Source organism: Pan troglodytes, chromosome 7 (assembly GCF_028858775.2).
Source record: "Pan troglodytes isolate AG18354 chromosome 7, NHGRI_mPanTro3-v2.0_pri, whole genome shotgun sequence".
In the NCBI taxonomy this organism is placed as follows: domain Eukaryota; kingdom Metazoa; phylum Chordata; class Mammalia; order Primates; family Hominidae; genus Pan; species Pan troglodytes.
In genome coordinates, this window is record NC_072405.2 from 26222626 (window position 1) to 26243333 (window position 20708).

Consider the following 20708-nt stretch of genomic DNA (forward strand, 5'->3'; position numbering starts at 1 on the left):
TCTTCTTTTCCTAGTCTTTACAAAACATTGCCACTAGATTGAAGTCTTCAAATAACCATTTCATTACAGCATTGACCTCTTCCAAAGTCTCAAATGGTTTCACACTAACTGAAGAACAAAGTCCAAACTCTTTAGATAAGTAGTTGACTTTCTATAGTTTGGCCCCAACCTGGTAATAAACCTTGCCTTCTCCCACCTCCCCATCACTTACCATATATAAATCCTCTACTTCAGCCAGTCTGTTTTTCGTCCATTGCTTACTCCGGATGTGTGATCTGTGTTCTTGGTATATCCCAATTCCTTGAACATCATTCTGCAATTTGGAACTTCCACCCCCTGCATATTTAATACATGTGTTAGGTTGTTCTCTTGAATGTGGAAAACTGAAATGCAGTTTCAATGTTTATCTCTTAGAGGCCATTCTTCTGTTTCCTATCTACATTTCCACAGACTGCTGCCCCTAATTTCATCCTACCTATAAATCCTAGAGCTATCATTATCTCTGAGACAAAACATCCCTATTTTAAAAATCTAAATTACCACAGCAATCAGTGTCTACATCATTTGTTTGGCATAGTGACAGATTATTAACACTAAATCGATTCATTCTGATAAAGTTTGTTTCTAAAAATAGATGTTAAATTTCTGAAAGCCAGGTATAATTTTATCGCTTCTTGTTTTTTTTCTTTCCTTCTTCCCTTACAAAGATCAGTAATGCTCATATTTGAGTTTGAGATCCCCTTTTCAATGTAAATATTTCTCAAATTCCTCTTACCTCCTAACAAACAATAGTATTGACATTCTGGGGCTTCATAAATTCAGAAAACATAATGACTAGTAGATATTATAATTTCATGCTTTTGAATTTATTAGAATTGTTTTAATGATAACAGCTTCTACATTTCAATGTAAATATTTCTCAAATTCCTCCTACCTCCTAATAAACAATAGTATTGACATTCTGGAGCTTCATAAATTCAGAAAACATAATGACTAGTATGTATTATAATTTCACGCTTTTGAATTTATTAGAATTGTTTTAATGATAACAGCTTCTACATACGTTTAATAATAATACATATGTATAAAGCAAAATAATGATGATAGCTAATATTTTGGGCCTCAACATATACTAGTGTTTTTATATGCATTTTATTTAATTAAAAAAAATCTTAAAGGAATCACGTAGACCTCGGTTTAAATTTAGGCTCTACCACTTGCAGCTGCTAGAAGTTTGATTTATATAATCTTTCATTGCCAAAACGGGTCAGATTCAGAACCAGCCTCTTCAGGGTAACTGTGAGGATCAAGAAAATCACAACAGCCGAAGTGCTTTACAGTGTGCCTGGCATAAAACAAACTCTGAGAACATTTTTAAAAAATCCTTTCAAGGTAGGCAGTATTATTCCTTCCCCCTCATTTCATAGATGGGGCAATTAAGGCTCAGAAAGGAACGTCGCTTGTCCAGGATCTTGGTGTGGTGGAATTAGGATAGGGCATTCTGGACTACAATAAACACCTGAGCGTTTAGCTGCTGTGTTCTGAGCTCCCACAGCACTTTTTCTTACAACACAAACTTTATTTACATCACACTCCACTTCCGCATCCTTCACTAAAATATGAGCTCTTCAAGGGCAGGGACTATATTTTTGCTACCTCAGTCGTTAGCGATACACACACAGAATATGAGGAAAAAGTGTCTGACCAAGGATCAATGCACTCAAGACTGAACCTACGGTGGCAAATTGCAGTGGGATAGAAGAGCTTTATGTGAATTGCGTACTCAGATGCAGACCTACTATTTTGGGAACAATTTGCTTTTGTTGTTGAAACCCAGAATGCAATTCTTCTTTTTACCTTTATTTTGCTTAAAAAGTTATTCCATAATTATAAACTGCGTAAAACTAGAAGAATGCCCTTGCACTCAACTAAAACTGACAGGTGTTTTACCTTTCCAGTCAGGCACATTGAAGGCCTTGTGACTTTATTGATTTTTGTTTTTTAAAGGGAGGACCTGCCAATTTATTAATCTTAATAGAGCTGCAACAGGAGAGTATAAATAAAAAGATAATTCAGAGAAAATTTACTGAAATTAAGTTTGGATTAAAATCATCTGGCTCTTTTAAGGAAAAGAGACATTAACCAAAAGTGGCGTTAACTATCAACAATATTTATGATTCTCTCACTCAGTAGATACATAATGACGTTTGGCAAATTGTTTAACTTCCGTGGAACAATCCCCTCATATGTAAAATCAGGAGGTTGGACTACATTGTAAGTGTCCTTTTGTTTCCACCTCTTCGTGACCGGATGTGGGGTGAGGAAGGGGCAAAAAAGCGATCCCGGTCTTCGCTCCTTCTTCCGGCACGGGCCGGAGCTGACACCCCCACGGAAAACCGCACAGCGCCTCCGCTCTTTCTCCACGGGCTGAGGGATCAATGCACTTCCGCATAGGCCTAGGACCCCACGCTCCGCGATCAGCGCCGGAAGCGCACAGCATGCTGGGATTTGTAGTCCTCCACCTGTGGCCGGCAGGCGTTTAGAACGCGGGGTCTAGTTGGCATTCTGGGATACATAGTTCCTGGGCGGGTGGGGGCGGATTCGTTGGTGTAATCTGTTTTCGGCTTAAAGAGCCAGAAGCGACACCACAGACTCCGGCGGGTCACATGACTCCAGTCTAGCTCGCACTGCGGCTCCCGCCCGGGCGAGTTCTCGCCCCCGCGCGGCCGTTGCCGAGGAGACGGCGCATGTCCCGCCGCGCGTTGCCCCCTCTGCAGTACCCCCGCCCCTCTTCTCCCACCACAATGAGATCCTAAGATGGCGGTGGCTGCGGCGGTTGGCGCTGCGTAGCGGAGGTCGAAAAGGCGGCCACTGGGGCCGAGGCAGCCAGGAAACGTGTGGGCCTCTCTGCTGCGGTCTCCGAGGGCCGACCGCTGCCGGCGGCGGGTCGTGGGGGCTGACTGTCGCTCTGCCTTTGACAGGAGAGGCTGCTTCTTGTAGAGGTAATGCCTGCGCGTCCCCAGCCCTTGGCAACCGAGGGCGGCGCGCCCCAGGGGCGGGAGAGTAACGGCTCCGGGACACTTGGCCCTGTTGGGTCTGGCCACGGGCCCACGCCTCCTCGGTAGGTTCCCGGGTCTTCCTGCCCCGGGCTTCCCGTGCCCTAGGCGGTCAGTCCGCCCGCTTCCTCAGGACTGACCGCCGGGATCCCCGGGTGAGCACCTCGGGACGCGTTGGTGATTGCAGGACTCTCTTCTTGCCTCCTCGCCCCTCCTGCTGGCCCTGTCGGGGAGGCTGTTCTGCGTCCCGGTGGCTCCGGGAATACCCCTTGCGGGCGGAGGAAGCGGAGCGGGGGCTCTGGTTTGGGTGCCAGGGGCACTGGGTCGAGTTCTCAGAGAAACAGGCCTTGGTGGCCATAGTTCTTCCCCGCGTTCCCTCTGTGGAACTCTCGGTGTCCAGAGTTTGGGGTGTAGAAGGGCGGATGAGGAGCGACGCGACTCTGAAGAGTTGCAGTTGGGCTGTGAGCTGCAGGATTTCCGCCGTCTCTGGTGCTGTGGGAGCCGACGGGCCGGGGGAGGCGTTCCTGGGAATGTTAATGGAGTAATTATTGCCCCTTCTTTCTCCCTTCCTGCATATCTAGTTAGAATTGGGCCTAGAACCGGGAAAGACTAAATGCCAAGTGGGACTGGGGGAAACGTTGTTTGGTTTGCAGAAACTGGCGTTTGGGGATTAGGCCCCGCCAGGGAGGCTGGGCGCGCCAACTTTGCATCCCTCAGCCTACTCCCCAGGAACTCGCCTGGTTTAATTTTTTTGTTTTGTTTTGGTTTTTTTTGAGCGAGTTGAGGTCTGTATTCTGTGTCTTACGGGTGACGGTTCGTGTTTGGGCGCTGGAAGGAGCGGGCTTTCTGGGCGCCCCTACCACCCCCGCCCCATAACCGCTTTCCAGACTCCGCCTGCTGGTGTTCTCTGGTTACCGGAGTGGGTGTTGCAGAGCCTCGGGTGCACCTGCTCCTTTCTTTCCCTAGCACCTTCCTGGTGAGGACCCCTGAACACCAATATAATACAGAGTTTTTGAATTGAAGGTAAACCTGGTATTTATGTAGTGACGAGGTTATTTTATTATGAAGTACAGTAGCTTTTAAATGAGCAAACATTTTTAAAATCATCGGATATACGAGGTTGTTACATAGTTTGAGTAACAGGAAGCTCGATCAATCAGAGGAGTAAACTTTGGCATAGACTAGTAAAGGATAGTTAGGGCTAACCATCTTTGTTATACTGTTCCGAAATAGATATCACTTTGCTGTTTGGTAAGAGTTCAGAAGTTTAGGGGATTTAAGCATTTATGCATATCACACTATTTTCCAAAAGAATTGAGGTAACTTAAATTTAAAATATGAATAAGTTATATTTTTCCCCTTCTTTTGATCTTTCTAAACATATTTTAGACCAAAACTGAAGTATTTGTTATTCTGTATTTCATAGCGTAAGTAATTTACTTAAGTGATACATATTTTTAATCCTAATTAGGAAACAGCTTTGAAGTGTGGAGCGGGAAAGGAGCAGTTTCTGAGCTGCAAAAACTAGTTTCTAAACAGGTAATTTGACATTATTATCTGTATTATCCTTTGTATTAGAGTTGGAGAAGACTTTATGGTGGACACTGCTGTCACAGTTACAGTGCATGACTGAGGATCCTCTCTGCTTAGTAAACAAACTTTCTGGGTTCACCGCCCTGTTTGCTCTGCTTTTCGGCGTGCTGCTTTGGCCTGCCGGTATATCTTTGTTAGGAAAGGCCCTGTCATTCCTAATTATTAATTACTAGAATGGTTTATGCAGTACCGTTTGAAATTTATTTGTCTTCACAGAGTTTTTTCAACCTGTTAGAATTTGTCCTATAACTGGATAGCCTCTCTTTCCAAATCCATTTAATCTCAAGTTTTCTCCTACAACATTCCTATTAATTGGCTGTTCATGAACTCTACTTTTCGAACTTGTTATACCTTGACCGAAGTTTAGTTGTCTAAAATTACTTTATTATTATTTTTTGTACTTCGATCTCCCTTTCCTGGTATAAAGTTACTTGAAACATTACTTTTAGCGCATAGTACATTGTCACATGCAAGTGACGTAAAGGTATTCTCTGTCCAGCAGAATAAAGTCAGTGTTGTAGAATGTAAGTTCACTAGGAGAAGTTCAAAAATTGTTTGCAAAGGGCAGTTTGGAAAAATGGCTAAAAGATAATTAGAAGTTTGTTAAAAGCTTTTTAGAAATAATTGCTCTTCAGAAAAAAACCTCAGAAATAAATAACCTAAATTTAATTCTACTCTTAAAATTTTAAGAAAGTTCATTTTGACAGTTTTGTAGAAATTGGCTGGGCGCAGTGGCTCACGCCTGTAATCCCAGCACTTTGGGAGGCCGAGGTGGGCGGATGACGAGGTCAGCAGATCGAGACCATCCGGCTAACATGGTGAAACCCCATCTCTACTAAAAATACAAAAAAGATTAGCCAGGCGTGGTGGCGGGCACCTGTAGTCCCAGCTACTCTGGAGGCAGAGGCAGGAGAATGGCGTGAACCTGGGAGCAGGAGGTTGCAGTGAGCCAAGATTGTGCCACTGCACCCCAGCCTAGGCAACAGAGTGCGACTCCATCTCAAAAAAAAAAAAACAAAACAAAAACAAACTTTTGTAGAAATCAATATATATTCTTGCTTTCTACAAAAGCAGACAGATTTTTATTTTATAGCTCTCCTATGAGGACCTGAAATGAGACTGTCATGAGAAAATACGAATAGGTAGTTGATGTATATCTTAATTATAATTCTCAGTGGTTTTTTTTTTTTTTTAAACTGGAAGACTAACAAAACAGGGCAAGAAAAATGGAACTCAAGGGAAAGGTCACATGTGAATGTGTGTGTTAGAGTTGTTAATACTAGAGTGATTGCTATATGGTAGGCTTTAGTAAAATAAACAATAATTACAAAATTAGTTATAAAATTTTCCTTTTAGCGCATTGGGGAAGATGATGGATAAGACGAATAAAAATAAAGGGTAATTGAGTTAACTTAAATTGGAAGACCTGGGTTTTTTCAATAGGAGATTTGGCCATTTTTTTCTGAAGGAGGAAAGTGGATTTGAGACCTGGAGAAACTAGTAAGGCTGTGAGATTCACAGTACAGAACTAAGAAGACAACCAGAAATACCTATCAGTACTTTCATTTTTACGGATTTGAGTGCCCTACAACGTGCTATGTAATGACTACTACAGATAAAACAGTGTGCAAAACAGACAGGGTGCCTTTCTTCATGGAGTAAATTTACATTTTAAAAGTATCTATGTGTATGTAGAGTGTAGTATACCTTAATAGTGATCACAGGCAATGCCATTTTATGATGATTTCCCCACTTTTTGACAGCTTGAGAATAGTAGCAGAGAAAACAGACAGTGGAGTTTAGCCAGAATTGAGTTGACACAGTACGCAAGTAGGTGAGGAAGTGAAGGATGCTAGCTAGCAAGGCATTTTTGCAATGACTTAGTTGGGTTTGGGTTTGAGTAAAGAATTAAGGGATTGATAGATTTAGGGAGAGAAACGATCAAGGGGCTGGTAGTATTCAGGAAGGCTAAGAGCAGTTTCAGCAGGAATAAAGTGAGAGAAGTAGAATGCAAAAACTTATGATCAGAAAGAGGAACTTCAGAAGTTCAGGATCCTGAACAAATTATCAGTTCAGTATTGGAATAGAGAAGATGAGATGGATATTGGAATTGAGGCCAGAGTCCTAGAAAAGTCATTGCAAGTGTTTAGTTCATGAAAGCAGGGAATGAAGTAGAAAGTGAAACCATGCGCCAGTTACTGTCAGGAAAAGTACAGGCATATCTTGGATATTTTCAGAGGTGATTATGAGTAATTTAATGCCATTTGAGAAAAAAATAATTTTTTACGTTACTGATTACTTTGATTTTTTTTTTTTGGAGACAGTGTCTTGCTCTGTTGTCCAGGCTGGAGTGCAGTGGCATTATCTTGGCTTACTGCATCCCTCTCCTCCCGAGTTCAAGCAATTGATTCTCCTTACTCAGCCTACCAAACAGCTGGGATTACCGGAATGCCCCACCACACGTGGCTAATATTTGCATTTTAAGTAGAGGCAGAGTTTCGCCATGTTGACCAGGCGAATCAAGTGATCCGCCCGCCTCAGCTTCCCAAAGTGGTGGGATCACAGGTGTGAGCCACTGCACCCAGCCTGATTATTTGATTACTTTGAATTTCTTCTTTACCTTATATTCTTATTTCAAAGGTAAAATGTAGTCATAGGTATTTTCATGGTAATTAATACCGTGATATTCTACCGTAATATGTCTCTATAGTTAGAATCCTGCAACGGGATATTCTTTTTTTTGGCGATGGAGTCTTGCTCTGGCACCCACTGGAGTGCAGCAGCACAGTCTTGGCTCACTGCAACCTCTGCCTCCCAGGTTCAAGTGATTCTCCTGCCTCAGCCTCCCAAGTAGCTGGGATTACAGACGCGTGCCACCATGTCCGACTAATTTTTGTATTTTTAATATAGATGGGGTTTTACCATGTTGGTCAGGCTAGTCTTCAACTCCTGACCTCGTGATCCGCCCGCCTCAGCTTCCCTAAGTCCTGGGATTACAAGCGTGAGCCACCGCGCCCAGCCTAACAGGATTTTCTTAAAAAAAAAAAAAAAAAAAAAAAAAAGTCATTGAAAGTAGCTTAAAATTGCCATAGTATATTTTCATTTTTGTGTCTTTGTAAAAAAAAAAAAAAAAAAAAAACCACTAAGGCTGTCAAAAATAGCTAAATGAAACTTGAAAGTAACAGTTTCAACTTCGTTTAGTAAGGCATAGCATGAGTAGAAGTGCGTGTTTAAAGTAGAAGGATTTTATTTTTATCCCCGTTCAGCTACCCGTAGTACTGTCATCAATCACTTCTACCAATTGTTTTCTTACAGTTTCAACTTTCTTATCTTACTGTCTTTCTGTTTAACTTGCATGGCAAAATTTCAACCTTGGGTGGATTCAGTGGAGTGTTTATATTGAGGGATATGAGCACTGCTGGAAAAAAATATCTGTAGTACGTGTTATATGAGTGAATAGTCTCTCGTTTCCCTGAGTCCGTAGTGCTGCCCACGGTCATTCTCCATTCCCTACTTTTCTACGCTCTCTCAGACACTGCTGTCTCACCCTCACATTTAATGTACAGTCCTTCCTACTTCACAACACTTAGGAACACCCTTGGTTTCCTACCACCACATCTGCTAACCAGCCTCCAACCCATTCCATCCTTTCTTGTTTTTTTTCAATTAAAGAGGTGTTCTTCTTCCTCTCTAAAGCTAATCATTTGTCTTTTGCTCTAGACCCCAATGGCCCCCGCTTTCTCAGAGCCCACATGCTAGTTGCTTATCTCCTTTCTCTTCTGCATTTTTAGTATCTCCCTCTTTTTTTTTTTTAGTGAGGTGGAGTTTCTCTCTTGTTGCCCAGGCTGAGTGCAATGGCACGATCTCCGCTCACTGTAACCTCCGCCTCCCGGGTTCAAACGATTCTCCTGCCTCAGCCTCTCTTGTAGCTGGGATTACAGGCATGTGCCACCATACCTGGCTAATTTTTGTATTTTTAGTGGAAACAGGGTGTCGCAATTTTGGACAGGCTGGTCTCAAACTCCTGACCTTAGATGACCCACCCACCTCAGCCTCCCACAGTGCTGGGATTGCAGGCGTGAGCCACCGCACCCGACCAGTATCTCCCTCCTTACCAACAAATTGTAAACGTACTCAAGATACTTCTATTTTAATAAAACTTTCCTTATGACCATCTGTGCTTGCTTCTCATCATAGGCTGATTCCTTAAAAATATTAGCTAATGACTTCCTTTATTTTTTCCCTCTTCCTTCCAATAATACATTCCAGTTATGGAATTGACCCTCACTACCCCTGCTGAAATTTCTCACCAAAGTCAACAGTAACCTTGTTGCTAAATCTAGGAGGATACTTCTCAGTACTTCTCTTATCTGACAAGGTAACTGTTTGGTTTCTTATCACATTCTGCTTGATACACTTTTCCCCTTTTGGCAGGCTCTCCTGGTTTCCCTCCTGTCTTTCTGTACCTTATTAGTATATTAGTGTGTCCTTTTCCTCTGCCTCTCTATTTAATACCAGTGTATTTAAGATCTGGTCTTCTCTTACTCTTTATCGTCTCCCTGAGTCCTCTGTCCCACTTTTTGAGTGGATGACTCTCCAGCGCAGATTTCTCTCTTGAGAGATAGATCGCTATTTGTCAACCTGACAATTTAATTGGGTGTACTATAGGCACCTCATACTCTCCATTTCTAAAACTTGAACTCATCATCATCCTCTCTCAACAAAGAAAACTTGTTTCTTTTCTGATCAGTTTAACTGTATGTCACATACCCAGTTTCTAGCAACCTTTATCCTTTATCTTTTAACTCTTCTATCCTTTAACTCTTCTGCTTCTTTATCGCCCGTGTTGTAATACAGTAGTCTGCTCTATTCTGTGTGGGATACCTTCCAGAGACCCCCAGTGCATGCCTGAAACTGTGGGTAGTACCAAACTCTATGTGTATGTTATTTCCTGTATGTATGTAACTGTGATAAAGTTTAATTTATAGATTAGGCTCAGTAAGAGATTAACAATAACTAATAAGACAGAATAGTCACAACAATATACTGTAATAAAAGTTACAAGAATGTGGTCTCTGTCGCTCAAAATAACGTACTTTACTCACCAGTTTCCTGACCATAGTTGACTATGGGGAACTATAATCCTGTAACACAAAACTGCAGATAAGGTGGGGACTATAGTCACCAACTCCTATTGATCCTGCACAGCAGTTTTGCTTGAATTGGTATTCTGTACATCCTTAGTCTTTTCGTTACTGGAATACTTCTTTTTTTTTTTTTTTTTTTTTTTTTTTTTGAGACAGAGTCTCGCTCTTCCGCCCAGGCCGGAGTGCAGTGGCGTTATCTGGGCTCACTGCAAGCTCCGCCTCCTGGGTTCACACCATTCTGCCTCAGCCTCCCGAGTAGCTGGGACTACAGGTGCCCGCCACCACGCCTGGCTAATTTTTTGTATTTTTAGTAGAGGTGACAGGGTTTTACCGTGTTAGCCAGGATGGTCTCGATCTCCTGACCTCGTGATCCGCCTGCCTTGGCCTCCCAAAATGCTGGGATTACAGGTGTGAGCCACTGCGCCTGACCGTTACTGGAATCCTTTCTGTACTTGTAAGTACTAGTTTATATTAATGTGTTTACAGAATAAAATTTAGAAGGCAGAGATTCTGTATTTGTAATGGTGACATTTAGGTGGTTAAAGAGGTTGACATGAAGAGAAATAACATGCCATTACTCTTATGAGGGAGATACTTAGTATTTTTGGGAAATGTTGTGAATGTGGCCGGGTGCGGTGGCTCACGCCTGTAATCCCAGCACTTTGGGAGGCCCAGGCGGGCAGATCACGAGGTCAGGAGATGGAGACCATCCTGGCTAACATGGTGAAACCCTGTCTCTACTAAAGATACAACAAAAATTAGCCAGGCGTGGTGGCGGGCGCCTGTAGTCCCAGCTATTGGGGAAGCTGAGGCAGGAGAATGATGTGAACCTGGGAGGCGGAGCTTGTAGTGAGCCCAGATGGCGCCACCCCACTCCAGCCTGGGTGACAGAGCAAGACTCTGTCTCCAAAAAAAAAAAAAAAAAGAATTCATCCATATGCAATTATTTCTTTAGCTTCATACTAATAGTTTTACTTTTTAAAGGCATACTAATGCTGTGCCTTTTAAACACATTTGGTGTCATCATTAAGTTATAAAGTATTCTACCCCCTATGGCAATCACAGTGTAACAGTGGATGAAATTGTTCATTTTGCCAACCTAATAGATTAGACTTTAGTAAATTTTGTTTTAAAAAATACTGAAAAAAATCATCTGTTTTTCCCAAACTAATTAGAGTGTACAGTTTTAAAATTGTTTTAGAAACTTATTTTAGTAGTGCTCAAAGTCGTTAGCCAGAAATAGGTTTTTGGAACAAGCTCTGCATTTTAGGGGGAATTTATTGTAATAGGAAAATAGAATGTGTAAAACATTCTTTCTCCAGATATATTCTTTTTTTTTTTTTTTGAGATGGAGTCTTGCTCTTGCTCAGTCTGGAGTGCAGTGGCGTGATCTCAGCACACTGCAACCTCTGCCTCCCGGGTTCAATTGATTCTTCTGCTTCAGCCTCCCGAGTAACTAGGACTACAGGCGTGTGCCGCCATGGCTGGCTAGTTTTTGTATTTTTAGTAGAGATAGGATTTCGTTATGTTGGCCAGGCTGGTATTGAATTCCTGACCTTGTGATAACGCCGACCTTGGCCCAGATATATTCTTAATACATTTATCTTACTTTACTATTACTTCATTATTCTATTAATAGAAAGTATTGCTAACATACTCTTTTAAGATAAAAATGATATGTAATAATTTTGACTTAAATATCTTAATTTTCCCTTCCAATTTACGTTTCAAAACAATTGCTTTTAGTACTTTTAAATATGGCATCACTTCTGTTGCATGGCTGTTTTATTCTTCAGTATTACAAATTATGTCAGTATATGTAGAAAACAGTAGTTGCAAAATGTTTTATTTAAATGAGTCATTTTGGTTCACTGGATATACTTCTATGGATATTATTTTTTAAAGTTTTAAAATATATTTCTAGTATAAATAATTATGTAAACTATTCCTGAAAATATGAGACAGAAAAAAAGAAGAAAAATCACCAGTGCCTACCCTGTAACCAATAATTGCTTTTGTGAAAGCACTTTAATAAAGTTTCTTAGCTTTTGTTTAAAAAAATTTATGTATAATTTTTCATACTGCTTTTTTACTTTTTTATATTACTTTTTCCATGATACACCGACAGGTTATATTGTCCAGGCTTCATAATTACATATTTTGAAGGGTACTTAGTATTCTACCCAGCAAGTGTAGTACAGTTTGCCTAATAGCATTGATTTTGTCATTTGACATTTAGTGTTGTTTTTTAATTTATCACAATTATAGCGTAATAAACAACTTCATTATAGTTCTTTCCACCATATTTAAGGTTGTTTTCTTAGATTGCATATAGAGAGGTAGAATTACTGCGTCAAAAATTCAGTTTTAGTTCTTGATACAGTATTGGCCAAAATGCTTTCCAGAAATGTTATACTGGTTTATATTCTCAATATAGTGTCTGAGAATTCCATTTTCCTTTTACTGTCATTAGGATTAGATAATATGTAATTTATATGAAAGTTAGCAAATTTAATAGTTTCTTATTTTAATTTGCAGCTGGACTTTATATATTCGTATTTTTTTTTTGCAAACTACTTGTTTTGCTTATATTTCTCCAGTTTTATTTTTTTAAAACAAATTCTCTGTATAACAAAGGTATTAACTATACTTAGTATTTCTTTGAGATTTTTTTTTCTCCCAAGCTCTCATTTACTATTCTCAGCACACTTAGGAATTTACTTTTATGTGAATAAAATCTGTTGAACTTTTTATTTTTTATTTCTTTGTGTTCTAAATTTAGTAAGTTCTCTGTTTTTAAAAACCATTCAATTTTCTTGTCTTTTTAAAATCTTAATTGATGTTTAAAATTCTGTTTTAATCTTTGACTATTTTGATAGTATGATATAAGGCAGCCTTTCTCAGTTGGGAGAGAATTAAGCTCCAATACCCTAAGGCATCTGTTGTTTACTGTGAATTAACTTTTTTTCTGTGTGTCTGGGATGGATGGTACTGGATATGTACCATCCTTGGGAGAATTGAGAAAGTAGTGACTCAAACGATTTTTCCTCTCTTCTATGATTGAGGTGAAGAATACCACTTAAGAAAGACTGTTAAAGCTCTAAATGTATCTTTTTCAAATCTGTTAGCAAGTTGTTGTATCAGTGCTCACTCCTACATCATAGAATTGTTGTGAGGCTTTAATGACATAATGGACGTGAAATATTTTAGCATGGTGTTTGGCATGTGGTAAGCAAAATAAAATGCGTTAGCTGTTACTAGTTTTTCTTACTACATTTTTCTGATTACATGTATTTGAGGGTTTTTGTTCCTGAGCTAGTACTAATTTAACCATATAGACAGCATTGTTAAAACCATATAGACAGCTAATTTGGATTAGCATTCTAACCTCCTGACCTCTGTTGCTATCCTTGCTTTTATTTTACAGATGGTAACTTTTTTTTCCGATATGTTTATTCTTCCAGATAAATTTTAGAATTATTTTGTCAAGTTCTAAGGAGAATCCCAGTGGGATCTTAACTGGAATTACATTAAGCCAATATACATTTAGAAAAAGTGGTTGGTTGTAATATTTAGTTTCCCATCATGGAAGATAGTTTTTCTACTTATTCACATTTTTTCTCCCATATTGTTTTATAGAGTTTAATAGTGCTTCTTGACATAGAGCCAAATTATTATTCCTAGATATTTTATATATTTGTCACTATTATAAGTAGCATCGTTTAAGTGGTATTGGTGATATTTTGACGTTCTCTAGATTTTTAAAGAATACCTGCTCCTTAAGAATACCACCTTTTCTCTTTTCAGTGTTAATATTTCTCTTTCATGTTTGTCTGCTTGATAGAATTTCTGAAAGAATGCCAAGTAACTGATATGTAGCATTCTTATTTTGGTCTTTATTGGAGATGTCCTTCATGTCTTATTTTAAGCATAGTGTTGACTGCTTGTTTATACTTACTTTCAACTCTTTAGAGAATTATTAAAGTAATATATGCTCATTAAAAAAACAGAGTAAAATATAACAGGAAGGGTCAATGTAGTTGTGATTTTTAAGATTTTTAAAATTAATATTTTGTTGAATTTTATCATTTTTATTTTGAGATAAAATTTAATTTGCTATATAATTTGTTAATGTAATATGTTATTCTAATAGATATTCTAGCATCAAAACATCTGTGGGACAAATTCTACTTTTTCAGAGTTGATAATCCTTTTGATATTTTTTCTCTAGTGAATGGGATGAGTTAGGGTCTTAGAATTAAAGCAACTTGGATTTTTATCATTATTACTATTTATTTAATTTTTAATCTTTCTTTTTTTTTTTTTTGAGATGGTTTTTTGCTAGTCACCCAGGCTGGAGTGCAGTGGTGCAGTCTTGGCTCACTGCAACCTTGGCTTCCTCTGTTGAAGCCATACTCCTGCCTCAGCCTCCCGAGTAGCTGGGATTACAGGCACCTGCCACCGCACCCGGCTAATTTTGTATTTTTAGTAGAGATGGGGTTTTACCATGTTGGCCAGGCTGGTCTTGAACTCCTGACCTCAAGTGATCTGCTTACCTCAGCTTCTCAAAGTGCTGGGATTACAGGCGTGAGCCACTGCACCCAGCCTATTAATATTTTTTTATTGCCATTTTTAGCTGAATGACCTTGGCCAAACTGTCTCTTTCGAATGTCAGTGCTTTTGTGTGTAGTTTAATGACTTTTCATGTCCCTTGAATTTTAGATAAAATTATCTCAACCTCTCCTCTTTCAACTAGCACCCTTTCAACCTGTACAAATGCCACAGCTAGTGGAAATCCAGTCTTCTGCAAGATTATGCAGAAATCTTATTTTCTGATGATCATCTCTGCCTTTGAACCTCTACTTCCACCATTGCTGCTGCTTTTTCTCATCTCTTTGACCCAGGTAGGAAATTCAGTCCCTTTCTTGATTTTCACATGTACAAGCAAAAACCCCATTTTTATGGGGAGGATTAGAATTTGGTAGTCTTTACCAAGATTTAGAGAAAGCACTAATACAAATTAAACTAGGGTAGTAAGCATCACTATTCTTAAAATGTCTTCTAGCCACTGCACTTTTAGATGTTTTGGCCCTAGTCCTGCTTCTCTTTCCCTACCTTCTTATCATCTTGCTATTGTACCTTCCTGTTAAAACCAAAATTTTCTTCTTGTTTCTTGCAGAGTAGTTCTCCTGTCTTTGACTCTTTGGCATACAACTAATGCCTGTGTTTTCAGGGTATCATCTTCATCCCAAGTCCATTGTCAGAACAGAGATACTTTCTTTCCTGGGAGAAGTTCTGGGTCTAGCTGTTTATGACATTTTTCCTACTTTATTGTTCTACCCTTTGGAACTGTGTTGAATTAAGTAAGTAATCTTCAAGCATGCAAACTAGTGCTCACAAGGTATATTCAGGGGTTTTCCTTTCCTTCTCTGTCATTCCAACTACCTAGCTCATTTGAATCATAATATGCCTGTCACAGCTAAATCAATTTGTCTGTGATGTGGTTGACAGTGCCTCATTTTAGTTCATAAAAATCAGTGCTTCAAAGATTGTATTGCTAAACTTCATGGAATGATTTGAAAATTGAATTTGTTTTTATGTGTTATAAAGCTCAGTTCTTAACTTGTTTCGCAGAGAGTTAATTGTTAAATCCAGTATGGCCACAGGAGGAGGTCCCTTTGAAGATGGCATGAATGATCAGGATTTACCAAACTGGAGTAATGAGAATGTTGATGACAGGCTCAACAATATGGTATGATTCCTTACTCTTCATGGTGTGTTGTTGGCTATTAATGTTAAAATGCAGTTTTCCCCCGACCAAATTTAACTCACTGATGCTCTTTGTAAACACTTGCTGGCCGAGACATTAAGAGACCCTGGGCCGTTTATTATATTAATTGAAGACACAAATCAAATTGAGTTTTTAAGTCCCAAAGCAGATTTACTGTTATATAAAGATGTAAAAGTGTTTTTTTTATGGAAACCATGTTTAAGACATGCAGCTGGGTTTTAGGAAGGGACTTGGAGAAGGAATTGGGAAATTATCAAGAATTAGTTTTCACCACCCTAACTCTGCTTTTGAGTGCATCTGCCTAACACACCTTTCTCTTTACAGACCAGTTTTCTCTCCTCTGGTCCATGTGATATACTGTGGCTGTCCCATTGTTCTAAAGCTTTTAGTTATGGGTGCGGTTATGTACTGACTAGTTACCTCTTAGTTCCAATTTGAAATTTTATAGTATGATTATCCTAATTTGGATTAGATATGTGTTTCTTTTTTCAGTCTTCTGTGGCGAGGGTGGGGTGAGGTGTAAGTAGTGTAACAGGTTGGCAGGAATATTCACTCATAGATTGGGTGGAAGGACAGTTCATAAAGAAGGGGGTTTTGTTAAAATAAGGAAAATATCCCAAGTGGTTTACTATACTAGTACTAAAAGAATTTTCCAATTGGATAAAGTGGGAATTTACAGACCTTTTTGTTGAATGAATTAGGTTATGTGAGTTTAAGTAAATAAAAATGTTTTCTATTTAAAACTATAAGCACTTTTTGTAATTCCGTATTAGCTATTATCATGTACATTTTTACCTATAAAAATAATAGCTGTCTTTATTGCTTACTAAATGCTAGGTACTAATTAGTTTTAATCCTATTTTGAAGGTGACACTATTTTAGAGATTAGGAAACTGAGACTATAGGAAGTAAAATAAATAGCCTAGGGTCACACAGTAGAGTGTTTTTTCAGAAAACAGTAATTAGGTTTAGAACCTAGGTTGATGTGATTTCAGATCTCTTTTTGATACGTACTGACTTTATAGGAGATCGGTAAAGGTATCTGCAATTTATGTCACTATTTATAATAGAAAATCACAATGTAAAAAAATCCTCTTGGAAATATTCAGATTGATTTTAGGGTTGGCATTTGAGGATTTGTATTTGTTAGTGATCTTGATAAGAAAATAATCTCTTTTCAGAAGGATGGGCTATACAATTAAGGTAGATGTAATGAGGGGAAAATGGGTTAATAGAAGTAAATATTTGTCTCTAGGAGTATAAGTCTGTCAAAAATGTCTTGTCTTTTTTAATTTTAAAACTGACCAAAACTTTTTAATTATACCAACCTATTTTCCTGGTTTGATACAGGCCATGTTAATTTTTGCTTTTACTTTTTTAAAGGATTGGGGTGCCCAACAGAAGAAAGCAAATAGATCATCAGAAAAGAATAAGAAAAAGTTTGGTGTAGAAAGTGATAAAAGAGTAACCAATGATATTTCTCCGGAGTCGTCACCAGGAGTTGGAAGGCGAAGAACAAAGACTCCACATACGTTCCCACACAGTAGATACATGAGTCAGATGTCTGTCCCAGAGCAGGCAGAATTAGAGAAACTGAAACAGCGGATAAACTTCAGTGATTTAGATCAGGTTTGTGAATTATTTTTAAAAATGAAGCTATTACTGTGAGAAATACTTGAAATGGATTAAATAATTTGTCTTAGGAATAAAAAATTGAGCTGTTTATGTAATTTTTAAAAAAAGTTTCTGTGCCTATGGAAAGAATTTTAATCACTGGGGATGGTCCTGTGTTCTTTAGAAGGAAATGAAGTCCCATTTCTAAACTTGCTAAAGACATGCATTTCTGGACTTTATACTATGTTATATGACTAACTCAAGTGATTTTACTATACAACTAAATTTTGCATTTTGGTAACTGAATAAAAGGGTATTAAGTGATGGAAAGTTCCAGTTTAGTATATATATCATTGGCTAAGTGTGGGATGTGCTGGGTTACCTCAAGTTTAGAATGAAACTATTTTCTGTTTATAATCACCAAAATAAAGTTTAGATCTAAAAACAAGTAGAAATGATAATAAATTCTTGAGAGATATTTTACTCTTAGATCTATATGTCATAGAGACACACACATTTCCAAAAATGTAGAAAGGTAGATTCAAGTCTGATAATGATGTTGGTAATGATCATGTATCATTTATTTATATCTATTTATCAATTATTGAACACTTAACTGTATGTCAGGCACTGAGCTGAATACTTTTTCAGACAGTTCTTCATGTAGACACAACTTTAATTACATTGATTCATTGGGTCCAAAGCGTATAAAAATACTATAAGCAAGTAATAAAAAGCAATATGAGTTAAAGTGTGATCCATGGTCCTAGGACACGTTGAGCATCCCTAATACGAAAATCCGAAATGCTCCAAAATCCAAAACTTTTTAAGTGCCAACATGAGTGGAAATTTTAACACCTGACCTTGTGTGATGGTCTGCAGTGAAAACGCAGTCAAAACTTTGTTTCGTGCACAAAATTATTAAAAATATTGTGTAAGATTACCTTCAGATTATGTGTATAAGGTGCACATGAAACACAAATGAATTTTATGTTTAGAGTCCGGTCTCTTTCCTAAGATATATCTCATGTTTATGCATATATTCCAAAATTTGAAAAAAAGTGAAACTCCTAACACTTCTTGTCTGAAATATTTTGGATAAGGGGTACTCAAGCTGTACTTCATTTAGACTTACCTTGTTCATATTCGTCAGTTGAATTGTCTCAGCAAAGTGAAGTCTAGAAAATGCTAATCAAATTTTCATATTGTAGTGAAAGACTGTTACAGAGCCAAAGCTCTTTCAGGTCTTAGTGCAAAGCTCTTTGTGTGCACCTTCTGAATCAATATCTGATGGCGAAACTAAGAACATTGGGGTTAAAACAAAATTTTGTCATAAGGTTAATGTTTGTGTGATTTGATTTCTTTTTCATATATAGAGAAGCATTGGAAGTGATTCCCAAGGTAGAGCAACAGCTGCTAACAACAAACGTCAGCTTAGTGAAAACCGAAAGCCCTTCAACTTTTTGCCTATGCAGATTAATACTAACAAGAGCAAAGATGCATCTACAAGTCCCCCAAACAGAGAAACGATTGGATCAGCACAGTGTAAAGAGTTGTTTGCTTCTGCTTTAAGTAATGACCTCTTGCAAAACTGTCAGGTGTCTGAAGAAGATGGGAGGGGAGAACCTGCAATGGAGAGCAGCCAGGTGATAACATTTGTTTCTTTTGCTCATTCTTTACACAAACCTCAAAATACCAACATTAAGGTTTAGAAAATTAGGTTACGCACACAGGAATTTTAGTTGGGTGGAATTAAAGTGCTTCACTGACCTCCTTCGTTAATCTGCCAGATTTACTTTCAGGTTAGTTAAAGGCTTCTGTTTATTTACAAAATAGCATATTGTCAGTTTTTAGTAAAGGGGGATTGGCAGGAAAGTGATTAATAGATTTTTGTAGGAATTTTTTAAAATGGCAAATATTCTTTTGAAAAGTTGTAAAACTATAATACATTTAATTAATTTATAACAATATTATGTAAACATTAGGAAAATTTATATAAAAAATTGTATGCAGTTGTAGAAGTAAAATTTTTCAGATACTGTAGATTAAAATTTTGAAATCTATTTTTGAATTGACAGTGATTGGAGTTTTTAGTATTACCAATTATGTTTTGATTAAAATCTAAGCTGGATTCAGATTTTTTGCATGTGTTAATTCACACAATAATCCAAGTGTCTTTGGTTATCTTCGAAATAAAAATTTGTAAAACTGTTGCTATTGAACTAATTATCCTCAGTTTTATATATTGTGTACTTTCATGCTTTTTTTTAAAAAAATATTTCCCCTGCAGATTGTAAGCAGGCTTGTTCAAATTCGCGATTATATTACTAAAGCTAGTTCCATGCGGGAAGATCTTGTAGAGAAAAATGAGAGATCTGCTAATGTTGAGCGCCTTACTCATCTAATAGATCACCTTAAAGAACAAGAGAAGTCATATATGAAATTTCTTAAAAAAATCCTTGTAAGTATTCGACTTTTAAAATAACATATTATTTTTGTAGTATCTCAGTGTGTATTTACTGATGACATTCTGATGCCACCCCAGAGGAGTTAACATATTTTCAAAAAATCATGCCATCCATTATAACAATTTATTGCCCATTTTAATAGTTGTATGATTTATACCGCTAAAATATTTCAGGCTAGAGAAAATGAGGAGGAGGATGTTCGGACTATAGATTCAGCTGTGGGATCTGGTTCTGTAGCTGAGAGCACATCGCTAAACATAGATGTGCAGTCTGAGGCTTCAGATACCACGGTAAGCGGCTTTTTGGTAATTAAAGTGCTGGAAATGAAGGTTTAAATTTTTCTCCCAGTTTTCAAGATGTTATTTTTATAGGCGTTCCTTAATGAAAAGTGTATTCCAGGGAAGAACCCCTCAAATTGTTAATGCTGTATGTATGCTTCTGTATTTAAACACGGAAGTTAAGTTTTATTTATTAACGCTAAAAATAGTTTTAATGGTTAATTTGAAAATGTAATTTTTGATCTTCAGTTTATAGAAACATTGTTTTTGTAGTTTGTTTTGTTAAGCAAAGCTTCACTAATTTTAAGAAGCATCGAGCAAGTTAAAATGGATGGTGGAATTAAGGGCAATAGGCAACATTAGTGATTACCTAGCATGTAGTCTTTTGGAAATAACCAAGTTCATTTGTCACTGAGGACACCTTAAGGATATTAGAATTTTTCATTTTTTGGGCTCTATCCTAGTACTGGAGCAAAACCAGATGACTGAAAAATCGAGAGAAAGACTAGTAAATGGGACAGGATAGCATTTACATTGTGACTTATTCACAATGAGAAAAATGCTGTAATTGCTGACTTGGAAAAATGAAATTTGTTGAAGTACTGTTTTTCTGAAGAATAGTAATTTACAGAACTTTGAGGAAAGATTTCTAAAACTTAGTGTGGTTCAATGCTAGGGTGTTTTTAGGCATTTTAAACAGGCGTGCCTATAACCATGCATTATTAAACTTTTAACACCTATTACAGACTAGTAAAGCTTTT

The 20708-nt window shown here is 37.9% G+C and overlaps 2 protein-coding genes across 51 annotated transcripts in view; one reads left to right on the plus strand and one right to left on the minus strand.

Annotated features, from left to right (window-relative positions):
- Positions 1 to 3248, minus strand: part of FGL1 (fibrinogen like 1) — a 58619-nt gene extending 55371 nt beyond the window's left edge. Inside the window, exons 1-2 of the mRNA XM_054657249.2 lie at positions 1951 to 3248; positions 212 to 336 (exon numbers count right to left, since the gene is read on the minus strand). The gene's annotated coding sequence lies outside the window, so the exon portion shown is untranslated. The remainder of the gene's footprint in view (positions 1 to 211; positions 337 to 1950) is intronic.
- PCM1 (pericentriolar material 1) overlaps positions 2560 to 20708 on the plus strand; it is a 103593-nt gene continuing 85444 nt past the window's right edge. For 17 of the 50 annotated variants that reach the window (XM_063816187.1, XM_063816192.1, XM_063816190.1 and 14 more), the window contains exons 1-7: positions 2864 to 3002; positions 4528 to 4595; positions 15431 to 15548; positions 16971 to 17216; positions 18578 to 18847; positions 19492 to 19662; positions 19843 to 19959. In XM_063816187.1, the coding sequence (XP_063672257.1) occupies positions 15453 to 15548; positions 16971 to 17216; positions 18578 to 18847; positions 19492 to 19662; positions 19843 to 19959 (900 nt within the window). In that variant the 5' untranslated portion in view covers positions 2864 to 3002; positions 4528 to 4595; positions 15431 to 15452. Of the gene's footprint in view, positions 3003 to 4527; positions 4596 to 14552; positions 14701 to 14975; positions 15160 to 15430; positions 15549 to 16970; positions 17217 to 18577; positions 18848 to 19491; positions 19663 to 19842; positions 19960 to 20708 lie in introns of all 50 variants that reach the window. The other 33 variants (XM_063816208.1, XM_063816213.1, XM_063816216.1 and 30 more) reach the window with 8 other exon arrangements.